The sequence below is a fragment of the Coloeus monedula genome (assembly GCF_965178545.1).
Source record: "Coloeus monedula genome assembly, chromosome: 2".
NCBI classification, from domain to species: domain Eukaryota; kingdom Metazoa; phylum Chordata; class Aves; order Passeriformes; family Corvidae; genus Coloeus; species Coloeus monedula.
In genome coordinates, this window is record NC_138782.1 from 109,110,703 (window position 1) to 109,130,356 (window position 19,654).

The 19,654-nt window shown below is 39.5% G+C and overlaps 1 protein-coding gene across 4 annotated transcripts in view; it reads right to left on the reverse strand.

Annotated features, from left to right (window-relative positions):
- Positions 1-19,654, reverse strand: part of SMC6 (structural maintenance of chromosomes 6) — a 40,734-nt gene that overhangs the window by 19,900 nt on the left and 1,180 nt on the right. For 2 of the 4 annotated variants that reach the window (XM_082301610.1, XM_082301608.1), the window contains exons 2-14: positions 17,628-17,780; positions 14,963-15,111; positions 12,013-12,130; positions 9,962-10,067; positions 6,295-6,431; positions 5,677-5,738; positions 4,737-4,817; positions 2,983-3,084; positions 2,673-2,792; positions 2,488-2,583; positions 1,203-1,349; positions 756-844; positions 99-263 (exon numbers count right to left, since the gene is read on the reverse strand). In XM_082301610.1, the coding sequence (XP_082157736.1) occupies positions 99-263; positions 756-844; positions 1,203-1,349; positions 2,488-2,583; positions 2,673-2,792; positions 2,983-3,084; positions 4,737-4,817; positions 5,677-5,738; positions 6,295-6,431; positions 9,962-10,067; positions 12,013-12,130; positions 14,963-15,106 (1,367 nt within the window). In that variant the 5' untranslated portion in view covers positions 15,107-15,111; positions 17,628-17,780. Of the gene's footprint in view, positions 1-98; positions 264-755; positions 845-1,202; positions 1,350-2,487; positions 2,584-2,672; positions 2,793-2,982; positions 3,085-4,736; positions 4,818-5,676; positions 5,739-6,294; positions 6,432-9,961; positions 10,068-12,012; positions 12,131-14,962; positions 15,112-17,627; positions 17,781-18,981; positions 19,104-19,654 lie in introns of those variants that run through there. The other 2 variants (XM_082301609.1, XM_082301611.1) reach the window with 2 other exon arrangements.

The following is a 19,654-nucleotide window of genomic DNA, read 5'->3' on the forward strand; positions in this document are numbered from 1 at the left end:
TCAGGGATCACAGATACACAAGAAGCGATACATACAAGAAGGGATTCTCTCTAACCTGAAACAGAGGTAAACAATTACATTCAAAAAGCATAACTTACCTGAGTCTAGAATGTTCTTCCCTACACTTAGATATAGCCTGCTGAAACTGATCCACCTGCTGATCAATCATTATTTCTTCATCATGGAATGCCTTTAACTGTTCCCTTAAGTATGCAATTCTCCTTTGTCTTTCCAATTTTTCAGGCTCTGAAACCTGATTAGCACTAGAAAAGAACATACTTCCACGTTTTAAAACCATACTGATGATTTACAAGTGACATGAACTTTATTATTTGAAGATTTACACATCAGTTACATTTAAGATTATGTTAACTTGCAAGATCTACATAAAAATAATGCCCATTTTATTTTCTCTTTTAAAATTTTCTAATCACATGTAACTCTTCCCAGTTACATTCCTATTGCATTTAGTTTAAGACATATTTGGTTTGCACTATCATGGAAGATAGAGAATGTCTATTATCACAAAAAAAAAATTAAAAAGCACTTTTGCTACCCAATTGCCTCTTTACATTCTAGCCAAAATCTTGGTATGCAAAGACGCAGATCAGAAATATTCAAATATTTAACTGGCCTGCTAAAGACTAAATAAGTATTTTCTATTACTGCAGGTTTTCTCATTAATCAGAAAAGCTCACTTCTTTTTTACCTGCACCTTAATAAACATACACCATAATCACTGTATCTGTATTTACCAGCTTTTCAGTTCTTCAATTCGTTTACATAGCTGTTCATTGTCTTTTCCCAGACGTTTTAACTCTGTTTTGGAACGATTATAAACTATCTATGAAGAAAATAGGATACATTAGTTTAAAAAATAGAAGAAGTAATTTCCAAAAGAACTACAGTTTTGAGCAAATACTGAACTGCACCAAACCAGAGAAACATAACTTGATTTACAATAATTACATAAATGTATTTACTTTAACCTAAACTTAACACTGTTTAGTAACTAAGTAAAGATACAAATGCCAGGCCCTCGAACAGACCCTACTTCCAGACAGGCAGGAAATTGCACTTGTTTTGAACTCCAGTATGGACTCAAAAAGCCAAGATACAGGTGTAGAAGTACAGATGGGTAGAGCATGGACAAGTTTAAAGCCTTAAATTGGTAAGAACTTTGAAAGGCTTTTTTTGCCTACCTCAGTTTCATTGACTGCTTTTCTTTTTGCCTGCACTTCAGCCTTCAAAGAAATACACTGAGGATGAAGGGCTTGTGCTTCTTCACTTACGGTTATCAATTTGTCTTGTATTGCTTTGTACTTTTTTTCTGCTTCATTCACTTTTTCCTTTGGTGAAAAAACAAAATGATACACAAGTAGTAACAAAACAAAATTTTCTCCAAAACCTCTTAATGTTACAGGACAAATATCTCTCAAAAGAATCCATCTGACATGTCTCAGTTGTTGGGAGTTTTGTTGGGTTTAAAAAAATAAAGCAAGTCACTGCCACTATGGATATTCTAAGATGAAAACTCATAAATGTTCATTTTTGGGAAATCAAGAGACTACCAAATCTGTAAATTAGCAACCTTTTTTTTCTATCTCAATGTTTACTCAAACACAGGACTCTTAATACAATAGGGCCAAGCACCACGATATCAAAAGAAGTGAAATCAGCATCTGGACAATGTTCCTTCATCTCTACATAGCCATGTTGACCATAAAGCAAAAATGCCTCAATTGCAAAAAAAGTATTTCTTAAAATAAAGAAAAAAAAGCCATAAAAACATTTTTTAAAAAACAAAAATGAGTGCTAACAAAGGAAGTTTGGAGGAGTTTTAATGGATTGAAAAGTTTTGGGGCTGTTCAGCCTGGAGAAGTGAAGGTTGCACAAAGACCTCACAGCAGCCTTCCAGTATCTGAAGGGGAGCCTACAAGGAAGCTGGAGAGGGACTCTTCATTATCTGTGCTGATAGGACAGGGAACAATGGGTTTAAACTGAAAGAGGGTAAATTAGGTTAGATATATGGAATGAATTCCTCCCTGTGAGGGTGGTGAGGCACTGGCACAGGTTGCTCAGAGAAGCTGTTGATGCCTCCTCACCCTTGGGAGTGTTCAGTGCCAGGTGGGATGGGGCTTTGAGCAGTCTGATCCAGTGGAAGGTGTCCCTGCCCACATCAGGGAGGTTGGAACTGGATGACTTTAAGGCCTCCTCCAACCCAAACTATTCTATGAGTCTAGATTCAAAATAATGATGACCGTTACTCTGCAAAAAATCTTTCATATGCAACTCTGAATGTATGACAAAATTATTCTTTCTTGCTACCTACAGAAGTCTTAAGAACTATCCCAAAACTTCCAGAGGTCTGCTGAAATTATTGATCTTTTCTAAAGTCAATGATACCCAAGAAAACCTACACGACAGATCTCTGACTTGGGAGGTGACTACAACTAGAGTGATATATAGTTTAGCCCATATACATACCTGCCATTCTTCTACCTTCTGAAGGAACTCTGTATTTCCTTCTTCAGCTCTGACACCTTCTTTAAGCAGCTCTATTTCTTTTTCCATCTCACTCACCTAAAGAGAAGCCTATATTAGCATGTCCACAGCAGACTGGGAATGAAGTACATTTCATATGAACAAACATATTTTAGTAAGACATTTACCACTGCCCACGCCATCTGATGTTTCAAATCTTTGAGACGACTTTGCATGTCATTCACGAATGCAATACTTTTGAAAATTTCCTTCTTTTCCAAATAAACCTGCTTAAGTTCTTCAAGACGCTTAAAAAAGAAAACACGGGTTCAATCATTACTGCAAAAAGCTGCGATAAAATACAAAATTTTGGAAAGATTTGGGTTTTTTGAAATTTAATGCCACTGAGACTTAATAAAACCAAAACTATGCCATTTAACTCCTGTACTTCCTTCAGTGCGCAGATCCGTTCTAAGAATTACTTAAATTTTTACATACCTCTTCCCCTTGTTCTATCTGAACACGGGTATTTTTTTTAGTTTTCCCAATAAATGAATAATCTTCTTTCATTTGTTCCAGCTGAGTTGCCTTCATAAAAAACTAAAAAGGAATAAAAAGATGCAGATGTGAGATTAGCACCTTATCTAAGTGGACTTTGAATAATTATGACAGAAAGACCATTCATCCCAACATCTCTGCATGCTGAATGATACCCAAAGTGAAAAACTGGTCAGGTTGTGGTGGTACAACTTCCACCCCCTCCTTGGGCCACAATGTGATATTTGAAATGTGTGTTAGGCCCCAGCCTTGACGAACAGAAGCTGGGCTCTGCTTCTCTCCAGCTTATCAGAAACACTCTCTGCTCCCAGGAACTTATAATGTCTGACCCAGAGTCTGCTGTAAGAGACTGACCCCCCACCCCAGGGGGACATGGCCAGACATGCCCACCCAGCCTGAGCATATACACCCATGGGACTCTGTGCCTTCTGGGGGGACCTTCACCACCGAGAGACGAGCTGGAGAGGATCAACCAACATCGCTGGGATCCACGGAGTGGTGATAGTTTCCTTATTCTGTCCCTGTCACTCTTTCTGTCCCCCCCACCAATTTTCTACTTCTTTCTTTTTCTTTCTTTCTTTCTTTCTTTCTTTCTTTCTTTGTCTGTCTTTCTTTCTTTCTGTCTCTCTCTCTCTCATATTTACCATCAACTAAAACCCTTACTATTGTCACTGGCATATGGTCTCATTTGCACCTTAATTTGGGCAGAGGCATTTCTAAGAACCTTAAAACTGGATCATAACAGATGGGGAAGAGAATCAGAAAAGTAAAAGCAAGAAAACACATGGGTTGAGATAAAAACAGTTTAATAAAGCAAAAGCAGCACACACAAGCCAAGCAAAACAAGGAATTCATTCATCACTTCCCAGGGGCAGGCAGGTGTTCAGCCATCCCCAGGAAAGCAGGGCCTCATCATGCCTAGAAGTGACTTAGGAAGACAAATGCATCACTCAAGAAGTCCCCAAATTCCTTCTTTTTCCCCCAGCTCTATATGCTGAGCATGATGCCATATGGACTGGGATACCCTTCTGTCACTTGGGGTCATCTGTCCTGGATGTGACCCCTCCCAGCTCCCTGTGCACCCCCAGTTTCCTTGATGGTAGGGTGGAAAAAGAAGCAGAAAAAGCCTTGACTCTGTGTAAGCCCTGCTCAGCAGTTACAAAACCCGCAGTAATGAAAATATCTCCACATTACCAATACTGTTTTCAGCACAAATACACAACATAACTCTATATAAGCTGCCATGAAGAAAATTTACTCTAACCCAGCCCAAACCAGCAGAGTCATGCTCAGAAATAAAAACAGGTAAGAGAGGGTTTAGGGGGATTAGCCACCTTTTTCTTTGGAACTGGTTGGGTGTCAGTCCAGCAGTGGAGGTGGTGAGTGATTGCCTTTGCATCTCTTACTTAGTTTCACTTTCTTTCTCCCTCCTTCCAGCTTTCCCTTCAGTTTTTAAACAATTTTTATCTCATTCCTCTAATTTTTTTTTTTACTTTTACTCTTCATTTCCCATTCACCCATCCCAAGCTTGGGGGCAGCACAGAAGGGAAGTGAGCGTGTGGTTGTGCATTATTTAGCTGCTTACTTGAGTTAGCCTAAAACAGGTTATTAAAATTAAGGAATTTGAATTTTTTTTTCCAAATACCCTAAAAATCAGTACTTTTATATTTTCTATGTTAAATTGTTTTTCTTACCTTGTACTTGTCGCCTTCGTTTTTAGTCTGTAAAAACTGTTTACTCATCTCTTGGGTTAAAACAGACACAGGATTATCTACCTGCAAAAAGAAATCATTTTCATTTTATTTTAATTACAACTTACCATGTAACTGCAAATCCATGAAAGTAAGCACTCTTTTCCAGTCTTGCAACTTAGTAATAAGCTAAGGTTCAGAAATCAAACTTTCTAATTCTCTCCCATCTTCAAAAAAACCAAAACATAACAAACAAAACCAGTAACAAAACAGAAAATTTAAAAATCCAATTATATCAAATACATAATAGAACCACAGCAAGGACAACTAAAGAACTGCTTCCAAGAGGATACGTGACTTCTATAAAAACAGTACCTGTAAGTTCCATTTATTTTAAAAAATCAGCATTAGAAATTCTTGTTGTATCAAAGTATGGCAATAAATGCAATGAATTGACTCATATATTCTTACAGACATTGTCACAAAATAAAATCAATATATACTAACCGAAGTTTATATTATTTGACATTCTAAGTATGTTGAATATTTTAAACTTCACATGCACTACCTGATCTTTTATTGATCACTTAGTAGTAAAATCACATTCAAATTTCTGAAACAGCTAGACCCAAAATAATGAGCAGAAAAAACTCTCCAGATAAAAAAGAAACCTATATATGTCAAGACTTTTATCAACAGGACACACGACTCACAGCTCACAGATGACAGCAAACACTTATCTGTCTGGGACAGAATCCTATTCTGCATTGTATGAGGTACAAATTTCAATTTTCCTTTTGCTGATGCATTTGATTTAAATAACATAGAAGAGGTAAAACTCTCTCCTTTAAGGAATGGCACATTTCTTCTTAATTCAAGAATTATAATATCACATGCCAATATCTTCTTAAATTGCACAGAATTTAAACACTAGAAAAACTACCTGTATATTAAAGTGATCCAGTATTCCTATGAGTTCCTCTTTCTTTGAAGAAATTATGGCCCCTAGTGGTAAAAAAAGAAAGGAAAAATATCAATAGATTGAAAGTAAAGAGACATACAGTGCCCCACTCTTTTGTTCAATGTGGAAAATGTAAAAAATGAGATCAATATTTTTGTAACAGACTTAGTCCTAAATGAGAAACACTGGTTAGAGGTTTTCTTCATTATTTTTTCAATGTATTTGCATTTGAACATGAAGACTTCTAATTGAAGTCCTTCTTTGACTCATAAACCCCCTGTGACAGAATTTAGATATACCAGCAAATTCAATAAACCTCAAAAAAGACTAAAAACTATGTTCAGCCTCATCACACAAGCAGATTTTTGTAAAAACAAATACATAATGTAAAACTTGACATGCTAAATAATACATATCAATAAATACATAATGCTTTTGACATACTAAAATGTTCTTAGTCTGGGATAAAAACAAAAAAATGGACATCATCATCATCCTTGAATGATTTTATGAAATTACTTTACTAACACCAAGGCATTCAAAGCCATGAACACGTTTAGAGAACTTCTAAGACTGAGAACAAAGCAAACTACCACCAACCACATTTGCTTTTCAGTTTGTAAGTTCTGCTTCCATCCTGATTAATGTGCTGATTCACAGTAATAGAGGCACCATACGATTCTGGTTTAAATGCATCTCTACCTTGGTTCCGCAAAGTTATGGAAATATCTGCAGAACTAAAAAAAACCAAAAAATAATAAAAAAGACAATTGAAATTAATTTCAAATCTATAAACAACAACAAAAATCAGAACATTTTAATTTTCCATACAAATGGTCATGTGTCCTAAAGGTCACAAATGCAAGTCAGTCATTGTACCAGTCAGAAGAACACGTATTTATCTGGTTTGAGCCAAAACAGCATTAGACACTTTGCTGGTTTAAAACCCAGCAGGAAAAGTAAACCCACTCAAGCTACCTTTTTTCTCCACCCCCTTCCCACAGTGGAGGAATCAATAGGAGAGATTATAAAAAGGAATCACAATTTACTGCAAAATCTCAAAACCAAAACAATATTAATAAGAGTGTACAAAACAGAGTGCTTTACCCACAGAAGGGTATTCACCACCAAACAAACAAAAATGCTTCCCCAAGACAGCGCCTGGCATGGTTTCCCGACAAACACAAAATGGCAACTGGTCCCTTGCTGGGCCATGTGGTGCATGAGAAAACAACAGCACCTATGTCTGGGATGCTCATGGCTTAACTTTCCCATTCCCTAGCCCAAAAACAATGGAAAAACAAAAGCTGGTGAGACCTGACAGGCCTCTGAAACAGGTCAGGGGACCCTTTTGCTGAGCCTGACTGTGCAAGAGCAGGCCTGGAGTGCTCGGCGGTTCCGGCAGCAGTGGTGCTGCACTGCTGCTGCAGCGGCTGCAGTGGCTCCGGTGGCTGCCGCAGTCATGGCAGCTGTGGCTGGGGCTCCACACAGCTTGGCTGGGCTCCACTCCGTGCCGCTGCTGTCCCCTCCCTTTTCTTCTTCTCCAAGTGGCATCTCGGGCTTGCCAGCGCTGTCTTTCAGCACCAAACCAGAAAAGCTGTGGCTCGGAGGAACAGGAAGGGACTGTGTCTTGGGGTGATTTTATGATGACACTCGACTCCTGATCGTCTGCTTTATGCGCAGAAATGGCTGCTGCATCTTTAAGGTGGGTCCGGGGGAGGGCCGGGAGCCTTGTGGCCTCCTCTGCGGCCTTGGTTCAAAGTCTCACTCCCGGCGTGCTCAGTGCAGGGAGATCGGCGGTTACTTTCATGCTTAGCTAACTCGCAGATTAAGTAGATTTTTAGTAGATTAAGCGAGCAGTTTCCTTTTTTCTCCCTCTCTACCTTTCCCTGGACTGAAGCAGCAATCCTCTGGTGGGCTTTTTTTTTTTGGTTTGTTTTTATTTTTGAACTGTTTTGTCTTGATTTTGGTACGACATCAGATAATCACCGAGACCAGCAGGGACCACTCCGGCCAGCCTGACACCTCAGGAAAAGCTGAACCAACAAGATAAAGGGCACCAAAATCCAGCAGCTTCACCTGGTGTGAGGAGGAGACCAATGGCAGAGGTTCAACTGGTTCCCATCTGTTTTGAATGAGCTGCTGAATGAAATCTTTTTTTCCCTGCCCTGAGACAAAAGCCATCCGCCATTTTGTCCCCCCCTTTGCCACATGGCCAGCCTGTTTATTTCCTCCCCTGGCACTGTGAGGTTTTTTTGTTCTGCTGTGGGTGGGTCATGTATGTGTGTGTGTGGGTTATGGCTCTGAAAGTTCAATATCTAGTATTTATTCAATTTTTTTTTAGTCCCATGTGGGCACTTTGTTAATAAACAAGGTTTTTTTCACTTTCACCCACTGGTATTCATTTTTCTCACTGGGAAAAGGGATTACTGAAGTCCTTCTCTTTAGAAGAGACACTCATTTCAGAGTGTTTTCTCCTAAACCTGTCTCTAAACTGAGGCAGACTGCAGTGGCGGAGAGGGGCAAAGTCTGCCAGGCTGACCCTGAAACCTACACACCCCCCCTTGTCTCAAGCCCAGCAAATGCAAAAGCTGGTGGCTGTTCCACATTTGGTCCCAGCTTCCTCGTGCTGACATCATGGCCCTGCCATGACATGGGTGGTATGGAATGAGACACTGCCAGAAACTCCAGCCCTTCTCTCCACAACCATGACAGACATACTGCTGCCATACAGTGACTGCTTGCTCCTCCTATGCTTCAGCTATATCATGAGCCAAAAGCAAGTATTTGTGAGGGATTTCCTCCACCTTCTCTTCCCATCTGAGTGCCCTCCTTTTACATCGCAGAATCAAACTGCTTTTCAAACTGGGTTCTGAATAAAACAGTTGCCTGGCTTCTACAGCCTAACCAAAGTGATCTACAGCAGAATGCTTAAGGGATTCTTCTAGAAAAGAGGAGATATGATTTCAGTTCCAAATTCTAACTTCCTGTTTCTCAAGTGAGTGCTGAAACATTAACTTAATATACATAAGGCAAGTACTGCCAACAATTTTACTCTAAGCACCTCTGAAAGTAAAAGCCTGGGACTCTGAATGACAGCTTTATGTAAATGTAAACTCCTAAACCTCCTATCTTTTTACTGGTTTCTCTAAACATGTTATCCCCACTCTCACAGCAGACATTAATCCATTTCTTGCATGTCTAAGTTCCCAGCCATTGGTCAAGGTCTTTATATTGTATATTCACTCATGACACCAGAAAGACTGAAAAATAATTAATCTCACTGCTTGCAAAACAATGATAACTAGTTCCCTATAATTTTTTTCTAGTGCACTCCATCTTTCTGTAGGATATCCAATGACAGAGTTGAAGTAAGACACGAGAGCAGGCAATACAGAGGACATAACACTGTGTTAGCTAGTTCAGTGTCCCAGTTTCAAGGGACAGAATTAATTTTCTTGCCATTACTGTGAGGGGCAGAGCCTGGAGCCATGTGAGTGCTGTTATTCTATGCCTCACACATCATCACTGGGGGCACAGCTTCAGCTGGAAGAGAAGGGGAACATGAAGTGGAACTGCCACCATTCTGTTCCTTTTGTCCCGGGAAAGTGGGCAGTGAGGGAAGCAGTGGGGTGGCTCCAGTCCCACCATGGGCTTTGTGCATCATGGTTTTTCTTGTCTCGGGCTTGGGGAGGGAGTGTGGGTGCAGATGATTTGTCCATCATTGTTTCTTCTTTTCACAACACGGGCATGGACACTTCCATTCGCCATTTTCTTCTTTGTCTCAGGAGCTACATGGATCAGGCTGTGGTGCAACCACCTTGAGTCAGACTCAGTGAGTATTTTTGCATGTAATCACCCTCTTTTATACATTGTTGTTATCAGTATTGTTGCTGTGTTTGTTTTCCTTATCTCATTGCTGACTTTATTCAGCAAATTTTTATCTCAACCCATAACCTCTACCTTTATCCCTCTCTTACTGGAGTGGAAAGAGAGCAGCTGTTTGGAGTTTAATTTCCAGTTGGTTTCAAACCACAACATTCAGAAATAATGGTATACTACTAGTAAAACTTCTAAGGCTTTTTGTTTTCAGGGTTTGGGGATTTTTTTGTGGGGGGAGCATATTGTTTAAATATGGTCTCTTCAATGCTATGCTTTTTATTCAAGTCCAGTGGCAGAAGAGGCAGAAAATTAGGGTAAACAGAAAACTCAGCTAACCTGAATGACAATCACTGAACTACAAACGCAACTTTAAAGTTTTACTTACGTCTCTCCTTTTTGAATAAACATTTTTAATGAGGAGCCTCTGTTAGTTGCAGTGGCTTTTCCACCAAGTCCAACAATTAGTGCAGTTAATACAGAACTTTTCCCACCTGTAATTGAAGCATTGAACTTGTTTAAAGAGAAGCTATTGTAACTTTTACTCCAGTTCACCTGTATTACAGTTTTTTGACTTCTTATATATTCATGCATTAAAAGTCCAAATTCAGTCCTTATTGAACATATAAAAGAACAATAATGCCAGAAAAGTATCTGTCATTTTCAAGGCTCTTCCTAAAAAAAACCCAACATGCTGAGCCAAACTTCTGTTATTTCTATTTAGGAATTTGCATTCAACAACATGTCCTAGGTCAGAGGAAAGGATTTCCTTTTCTTTATAAGCATACTGAAAACACGTATACAACAAAAGAAATCAATCACACGTTACCATTTCTCTAACTATCTATTTTAAGCTCTCTTTCAAAATTTATGTTTAATTTTTTTAATTCTTTCTCCAGAGGAAGGGAGCTTGTATAAATAGGTATGACTTCCTTTTTCTATAACAGTTTCTATGTGCCATACTGTCCTGGGTTACCTGCAATAGAGTTCCTTTTCTTCTTAGTAGCTTGTACAGGTCTGTGTTTTGGGTTCATCAGGAGAATAACGCTGGTAACAGGCACATGTTTTGGTTGTTCCTAAGTAGGACTTATCAGTGTCTCATGCTCTGCCAGTGATGTGCACAAGAAGACAGGAGGGAGCATGGCCAGGAGAGCTGACCCAAACTGCCCGAAGGGATATTCCATACAATAGCATGTCATGCCCAGTGCATAAACTGGGGGATGTTGTCCAGGAGCCACTGATTGCTGCCCAGGGATGGGCTGGTTGTGAGCAACTCTATTATGTGTAACTTGTTTCTCCGGGCTTTTACTCCTCTCTTTCCTTCTGCTTTTCATTATAATTATTCTTATATTTTATTTTATTTCAATTATTAAACTGTTCTTACCCCAAATCACGGATTTTACCTTCTTCTGGTTCTCCTTACCATCCCATTGGGGCACACGGGGAAGTGAGTGGCTGTACAGTATTTAGTTGCCAAAAGGGATTAAATGACAACAGTCCTTTCCAGCACCCAATGGGGGGCTCCAAGGGTTGAGACAATTGACCAGAGTACATTAAAACAAACTTGCTGTAAGCATTCATTATATTAGTTTAATAGCTGCTGATCACAATGCTGATTTATTTGCTCTCAGAGTTGTGCTGGTTCTCAGAGCTGCATTATGTAACATCTTCCTTGTAGCACACGCTCCCTGTTTTTGTGTTTATCACCTTTGGGGCCTGGGCTAAAGGTTATCATTTCGAAGTAATGCTGGCTGATATATGACAGGACAAGACAGGACATGACAGGACAAGACAGGATAAGACAGGACATGACAGGACCGCTGGCCGCGGAACTCGCCGGGTCCGTGCACTCGGCGCCACCGTCACGGCTGGGCTGCCGGGGCCACCTAGCGGCAACTGTTCACAATTACACCTTGTACCCCTCCTCCTTCGGGAGACAACCTACCACAGACATCCTCCCCTTCTTCTCCAGGTTAACTACAACAGCTTTTGAAAACTGTGAATATCCTTGGAAGCAGGATGTTGCTGAATGGGGTTCAGATGTCGTTTAGAATTAAGCAACTATTAGCAGGACTTCAACCCCCCATTACAAGCACTGTGGTTCCTCCAAACTCAGTGATGGGAACTGCAGGCACTTGGACAATTACAGCGCATTTAATAATAAACATAGAAGTACATTTAGTTCAAATAAAAAATTATGTATTATTTATCTATGAAAATATTTATATTCATATAATCTTTTGCAAAAATCTCCAAATTTAAGACCTAACTCACCAGCCTTTAACTACTAGGATAGACCTGTGTGGTACCTAATTTCAAAAGTGAATCCTTGTCCATGCCTAAAAGATTGCTAGAGGCTCTTTTTCAAATAAAAATAACATCTTCTATATTATTAACAGAAGTGTTCTTTGACAAAAACACTATGCAATTAATACTTACTTCCATTGGTTCCAATAACAAAATTGAGATTTGATCCAAACTGAAACGGCCCCAAATTTGAATGGCACATGAAGTTCTTCAGCTGGATACTTTCAATTATCCCAACTTCACCATCAGGCTAAAGAATGAGCAATTAAAACTCAAGTTATGTATGCATTTTAATGAGATTAAATTAATATATTTTAAATGCAAAGAGCATTAAAATGACAGTATGATATAAAACATCAGTTGCTACAAGCCACAAGGAAGCAGAAGGGTTTCATGACACTGTGTAAAGTTGCTTGCTATAGAGCAGTTATGCAGAAAAAATACAAAGAAAACAGTTACCAAAGCTCATCCCTCACACAGAGTAACTTCCAGTTCTCCCTATTACTAACTTATCATCAATACAATATAAAATATTAAGAGAATAGATCTACACAGTTGGCTGATCAAGTTAAAGCATGTTATTAAGGGCATTGTCCAAATGTCTTGTAAATACTGACAGGCTTGGGGCACCAATCACCTCTCTAAGAAGCTGTACTGCCTTTGGGTGGCAAAGTTATGGTAGCAGGGGCAGGAAGCTACAGGGGTGGCTTCTGTTATTTTATGATAGGCTATTATAACCTGCCAGAAGCTTCCCTGTGTCTGACAGAGCCAATCTCAGCCAGCCCCAAGACAGACCCACTGCTGGCCAAGGTTGAGCCCATCTGCAATAGTGGTAGTGCCTCTGGGCTAAGAGTTAGGAAAGGGAAATTGCAATTTCAGCAAGCACAGCCAGAGAAGAGAGGAGGGAGAATATGTGAGAGGAACAGCTCTGCAGGCACCAAGGTCAGTGAAGGAGGGGCAGGAGGTGCTCCAGGCATCAGAGCAGAGAGCCACCTGCAGCCTGTGGAGAGCACCATGCTGGAGCAAGTGGATTCCCAAAGGAGGCTGTGACTCTGTGGGAAGCCTACACTGGAGCAGGCTTCTGGCAGGATATGTGGCGTACGGAGAGAAGAGCCCACACTGGAGCAGGCTTGCTGGCAGGACTTGTGACCCCATGGGGGACCCACACTGGAGCAGGCTGTTCCTGACGGACTGTATCCTGAGGAAGGGATGTACACTGGAGCACAGAACAAGTGGGAGTCCTCCCTCTTCAGAGGAAGGAATGGCAGAGACAACATGTAATGAGCTGACTGCAGCCCCCATCCCCAGTCCTCCTGTGCTGCTGCAGGGAGGAGGTAGAGAAAATTGGGAGTGAAGATGAGCCAAGAAGGGGTGGAGGGAAGGTGTTTTAAGATTTGGGTTTATTTCTCATTATCTCTCAAATCCTGATTTGATTGTTAATAAATTAATTTAATTTTCCCAAGCTGAGTCTGTTTTGTCCATGACAATCACTGGGAAGTGATCTCTCCCTGCCCTTAGCAATGAGCTTTTTCTTCTATTTTCTCTCCCCTGCTGTAAGAGACCATCCGACGATCCCTCATCTGCCTCACGATCATTGCAAAGGACAGAGACTGAACACAGGAGTCCCGGCCTGGCTGAGGTGGGATGTCTGCCCAGTGCTGGCTGCAGGTGAGCCCGCTGGGAACTGGTACCCAATTCCTGGGGAAATTAGTGCAGGTCACGGTGGACTGCGCCGTTCTTGCTGCCCAGGCAGGAAGGACTGTGCTGAAGCGGAAAGGAATGACCTGTCCTGTACACCTGTCCTGTACCTGTTTCCCAAAGCAATGGGCCTCATAACACTGGCTGTAGATTTCCCCACCTCTTGGGGAAAAGGAGGGAGATGCGGAGATACAGCTAGAAAGCAGAAGTGAGAGCACTGCTAAACTCATGCCAGAAGTAGACCCGCTAACGCTGCTAGGCTGCAAACCATGGCAGGCAGTACTGCCTATGAAAGGCATGCTTGGTATGTACCTGTGATAGTCAGTGCTAGCTTCTAGTTTTGCAATGTTATTACAAAACATAGATATGGTCTTTGCCAGTTGCCCCTCGCTTCTGTAAAGGACTATAAAGGGACTTTCTGAAATAACTGGGATGAGGTCTCCCCACAGAAAGAAGACAGTTCTATTGGCAGAAGGCCACGAGGACTTCGTCTCATCAGTTGGTAGATATTCCCACCCCCCAGCTTCTTCCTCTCTACTCTTTTACTTTGTTTTTCTTTATCTCTCTGTCTCTTTCTCTCCTCTATCGCACTGCCGTGTTGTGGGCAATTAATAAAGGTGCACTGTTTTGATTAAGACTGAAATCCCTTGTGTCCTTTTGCACTCTGAGATCTCTAAATGAACCAGCATGACCCTCGCTTGTATTAGCAGATCGTGACAGCTGCCCAGGTGAGGAGGGCAGTGACAGAGTGGTTTTGGTGAACACATGGCACCCAGACAGGTTCAACGCCCAGAGAAGCCTGGTCCAGTGTCTTTACCACTGGTAAAGAAACATAAATACACAGGACAGTATTTGCAATCCCAAAAATTACTTTTTAAAAATCCTCCATCAAATTAAAATTCAACTACTAAAAGAAAAGCAGAAAAAAATAATATTCCTGTTTTCAAGTTTCTTTTCCATCAAAATTTGCATTCCAAACACTAGATTTTTTAGACATCTGAAAGTGTCAGCTATGCAAAACAAACAAGTATTTGACACTTCTTTTAGTAAATAATTAGTTTTCTAAATATTTTCTCAGCTTTTACTACAAGCATAAATTAAATATACTATAGTTCTATCAAAATCCATTTCCTTCATTTACTTGACAACTTCAGTAGTATTCCTTGTACAAAGCCAGAATATTGTTATTTTATGATCGACTATTATAACTAGATGACACAGAAGAAATAAGTTAAGAATAACCTCATGCAGAAGTTCTCATCACAGATAGTATCCCTAGTTTCTTTTATCTTTGTTCTACTGAAGCCTACATCCAAGACATTTATTTCAATAAGGATAGAACTTTTCTTGTATCCTCATCCCTGTGACTCTGTAAACTACTTACCGACTGTGAAGAGGCACTACTACTAGCTGAGAACTCTAAAGTTTCTTCTTCGTTAGGCTCATCACTAAGTATATGTGTGTATTCTTTTCTCTGCCTTTTCTGGGATCCACGATTTGAAACACTTTCTTCCTTTCTCTTACCCATGAGTACTGAAAAATGAAAGTAATGAAATACTATGTTTCCGTCTTCTAGGTGACAACATACATACAGGTAATAGCACCAACGTACCAAAATATTTACTTTGGTAAAACAATTATTAAAATCACAGCAAACTTTGCAACAAATACTTTTCCAGAACTGAAATCTCGGTAATTTAAGCCTATGCTTACCATGAAAGAGCTGCATCAAAACAAAAGAAACACAGCTTCATTATTCTAATCAAGTTGAATTTGTTGATTAAAAACAAAATCAACCTTGATTCTGTTTTCCTTAGTACATTAGACTTTGGAATGCTTGCTAGAATTGTTTTCGGTTAGCAATGGACTTGAAGATTAGTGGTAAAAAGTACCTAACTAACATAGTATGATCAGCAGCATCAGTACAGGTTTCATTGAAGTCAGCTGCACAGGCAAAAAGAAAGTGTATTAATTATTCGTGGTTGAAAAAAGCCAAGAAAATTAATATGCAGAACACATAAAAGTAGACTAAAGGAAAATTCAGATTCATAGCACTGTGCTGTTTCTTACACACAAGGTAGTATAATGTGATCACAGTAAACAAAATGCTCCTAACAAAGGATAACTATTCTCTCTACACAGAAGACATACGTATCAATTTCCTCTACAAATCAATAAATAACACACAGACTTTTGCACTAATAGGACTGGTCCGAAACAAATCTTGCAGAAGTAACAAGCCTTACTAAAAACATATAAAAATCTCGTATTTTCTGTAACCGTAAGCTTATGGCATGGTTTTTATTCCCTTGGAAGTACATACTACATTCTTCATACCTAGAGGCCCAAAGCCCCACACAAAACACAGAGCTTGACATACTTATCCAAAGCAGAAGCAAGGTGCTATTTATACAAATGCAATACACAATCCTTTTATTTGTTAGTAGTTAAGTCAGCTACTGGTAAGTATCCAAAACAGGCTAAAACTGACATCTGTTGCACAGTTTTCCAACATCAACACTTTTCTGAAATGGATTATGTTCTCCTACTCAACCTTGTTTACTAGAATTTAATCTAGAACCCCCTTCTAAGAAAGATGGCAACCAACTTTAATGCACATCACCAGTCTGAGCAAAATTCAGAGGCATTAAATGTACTTAACATTCACTTCTATAGAAAGATCACTGCATGACACATGGCCTAAGAATAGGTTGCTTATTTTAAAAAATAAATTAGTAAAAATATAATTTTTTTTAAAAAGTGTGTGGGGTGCAGGAAAGATTGACCAGCACTAGAGACATAGCATGCCCAAAGTTCGTAACACATGTCTAAATACACTGGGGGTTTGGAGACCAGAACACTCCTAGTCATGGATACAAGTGATGATAACAAGCAAGCACTCCTTGTCCCACAGGACAGATGGGATGATCCAGGAGAGAAGACATACAGGTCAGCCTAACTGCTCCTAACACAATCTGCTGGATCCCAGAGGGAGGTGACACGGTCTGTGAGAAAGCTGGGTGGGTCAGCACAGCAGGTCCAGCTGTGCAGTTCACAGCCTCAGGACTCTGTTGGGGCCCCCTTGTTAAAGCCCTCAGGCCCTCCTGGAGCTTCTAAGTGGCTCTTGCTCCACATTCTCTCCGTAAATGTTTTACAATTAGTTACTTGGAGAATCTACAGAGAACTCAATTAAATAAAGACTGCTGAAGTACAACTTTAGTCATAAGAACTCATGCTGCAATGGAGGGGAGCAGTGCTTCTTCCCTCTGTCTCACCTCCCTAGTCCAAGCACCTCTTTACACAACAAAATAATAAATCATCTCAAGGCTCTGATTCTATCAAAAAGTAATGCAGGAAAAAACTTCTTTCTTTTAATGTTAGTTAGGTGAGTTCCCTAACCACTTCACAATGCAGATCTGTATGCTTGGGTCATTGTGGAGAAAAAGATGCTTCTCTGAGAAGTTTCCTTGTGTCAGCCTAGTCTTCTGGTCAATCTGTTGCCTGATTTCAACTGATGGGAGGTCAGACAGCTCATACTACCAAGAGTCACAAAGAGTATTTATTATAAGAGATACAAGAGACATTAAAATTTCCTACATCCTTACAAAGAATATCTAATTTCTATTCTATATATTTGTTGACTGCTTTATAAAAGACAGTGTCTTATGATCCCCTCATTAATTTTCTATGACACAGCATCTAAAAGATAAAAAAAAAAAAAATCAGTATTAATCCCTTTCCATTATGTGCAATGAACAAAATTCAAAGCAAATGCAGAAATGCAGTAAACTTCCCATCTGATATTGTCACAATAATTTTGTATGGCAGGGATTTCTTTATCAAATATTAGAGGAGGAAGAGGAGGAGGACAATGATGATTATTACTGGTGATGATGATGATTATTATTATTATTATTACTATTTCTATTACAATGATGATGCCCGTAAAGTATTTACAGCAAAACTGTCATATCCACTTTATGTTACGTAGTTCAATATCACACATAGAAATCAAGGAGCAAATACACTTCATGATTCAGCTTACATACCTTTTTCTATACTACTCTTGGTTTACTATAAAAACATGCCTTCATGCCCAAATTACTCAGACCAGCAAACAGTCACTTGCAAGCTCCTGGCATCCATCACTCAAATATGAAGACAAGTATTCATCGAATCTGCTGTTCCATTAAAATCTTTCTCTAAAAAGAAGCGAAAACATAAGCTTTAAATGTTGTAATTAATAACATCCAAACTAAAGATGAGGGCTATGAGTTCCACTGCTATACTATTTGAATATTTAAGGAAAAGGAGTAGAAAACAGAATGAAATAATCTCATGTAATCTAACTGTGAAGAAGGCAAAAGACAGAACAGTCTGCACCTCAGAACTCCTGAAGAGCTAGTACTGCAAACAAAACTTAACTGAACTACAAGCAAACTGTAGTAAGTAGCCTCAGAAATTATGACAAATATCAGTGGATGCAACACCTTCCCTGAGTACAAAAAAGCCAAAAGGAGCAAGAAACTGACCACAGTGACAAGGAACCCATTAATAATATTTTACAAGAAACAAGGGTTTAAAAGGCACAGGAAGAAATAATCAACCTTTAAAAAAATAAATACACAGAAAATGACACATATTTGAATTTTACTTTCAAATCATCTTAGTATTTTTGACAAGAAAAGTCCTTTTTTTACATTAATTGCTCCCACAACTCTTGGAGCAAGACACCCCTAATTTCCTTCATTAACTTTTTAACTGACAAAATCGTTGCTTTCAGCCTCAGCACTACTCACCCTAATTTTAACAGTCTGGGAATAACTATTCAAGGCAAAGAAAAGCAGCTGATCCAACCTATCTGACGGTTATTAAAGTATGCAATACTATACTGGAAACAATTAAACTGTCAAAAACATACATCAATGCATATTAAAATATGTAACAGATTACTAAGAAGCCAACAATGGTCATTATTGACAAATGTTAACAAAGGATTTTTTTAACAGACCAGGCATCGTATTTAAAAACTGAAGTATAAAATATACTTCAGTATATTGCAGTAAAAAGTAGGACTATGTTAACAGAAATTTGTGATGACAGAGTCAGTAATTCAAACTAGAATCCAACTGTCACTCAGGAAGAGAAATCAAGAGTACTGATTTAATAAAGAAAATAAACTTCACTATCATGGAACATAAGAGAATACAGTTAGGAATAAAAACTGTTCCTATAATTGGGAGCAAATAAAGGCAAGACATTCAATTACAAAAACAATCAAAGAATCCCTGCAAATTATGACAAATTATGCATATAATGAGAGCACGAAAGAAAAATGGAAGCCCCAAATGTCCTGTATAAAACTACAAAGACTGCTGCATGTTATAGTAGAAAAGTACTTACCCTGTACACATGAAAAGATAGGAAGGCAGAGGCTGCATCCACTGATGTTCACCCATGTTCCAACTTTATCAATGGCCTATCTTTCCACAGTATTCACTGCAATGGAGTTCCACAACTGTTTCCCTTTTCCCCACCTGGCTGGTTACAGCTGGCCTCATCCAGAAGTGACAGATCCAACCTGCTGTCACCAAACCCATACCAATGACTTTCTAGCAGCCTTCACTGGCCTGGTGCAAGGTAAGAAGGCGTCCCCATCTTGTGGGACATCCACTTTAAACACCCTGGACTGAGCCCAGCTATAACCCTGCCTTTCATCCAGCTGGCAAAACAGAGGTAAAGCAAAGACACCAGAACAGACCTATGGCGGGATGAACACAAGGTATAGGAAGAAGCAAAGGGTAGAAGAGGAAGAAAATACTTGAGATCTTTAGCTGATGTATAGCACGCTACATTTAACAATCACAAAAATTTCAATAAAATTACAAATTAAACTAGCAGTTAATAATAATGAAAGCAGTACAACACTATCTGTTGTACTTAAAGGGGAGATATTATAGAGGGCTGAAGTCAGAAGCCCAGCCTCATACACAGGCGTGGGGCACTCTACATTTTTTGGGACTATCCAAGCCAGACGTTCCACGTTAGGCTACATGTCCGACGTTCACGACTCCTC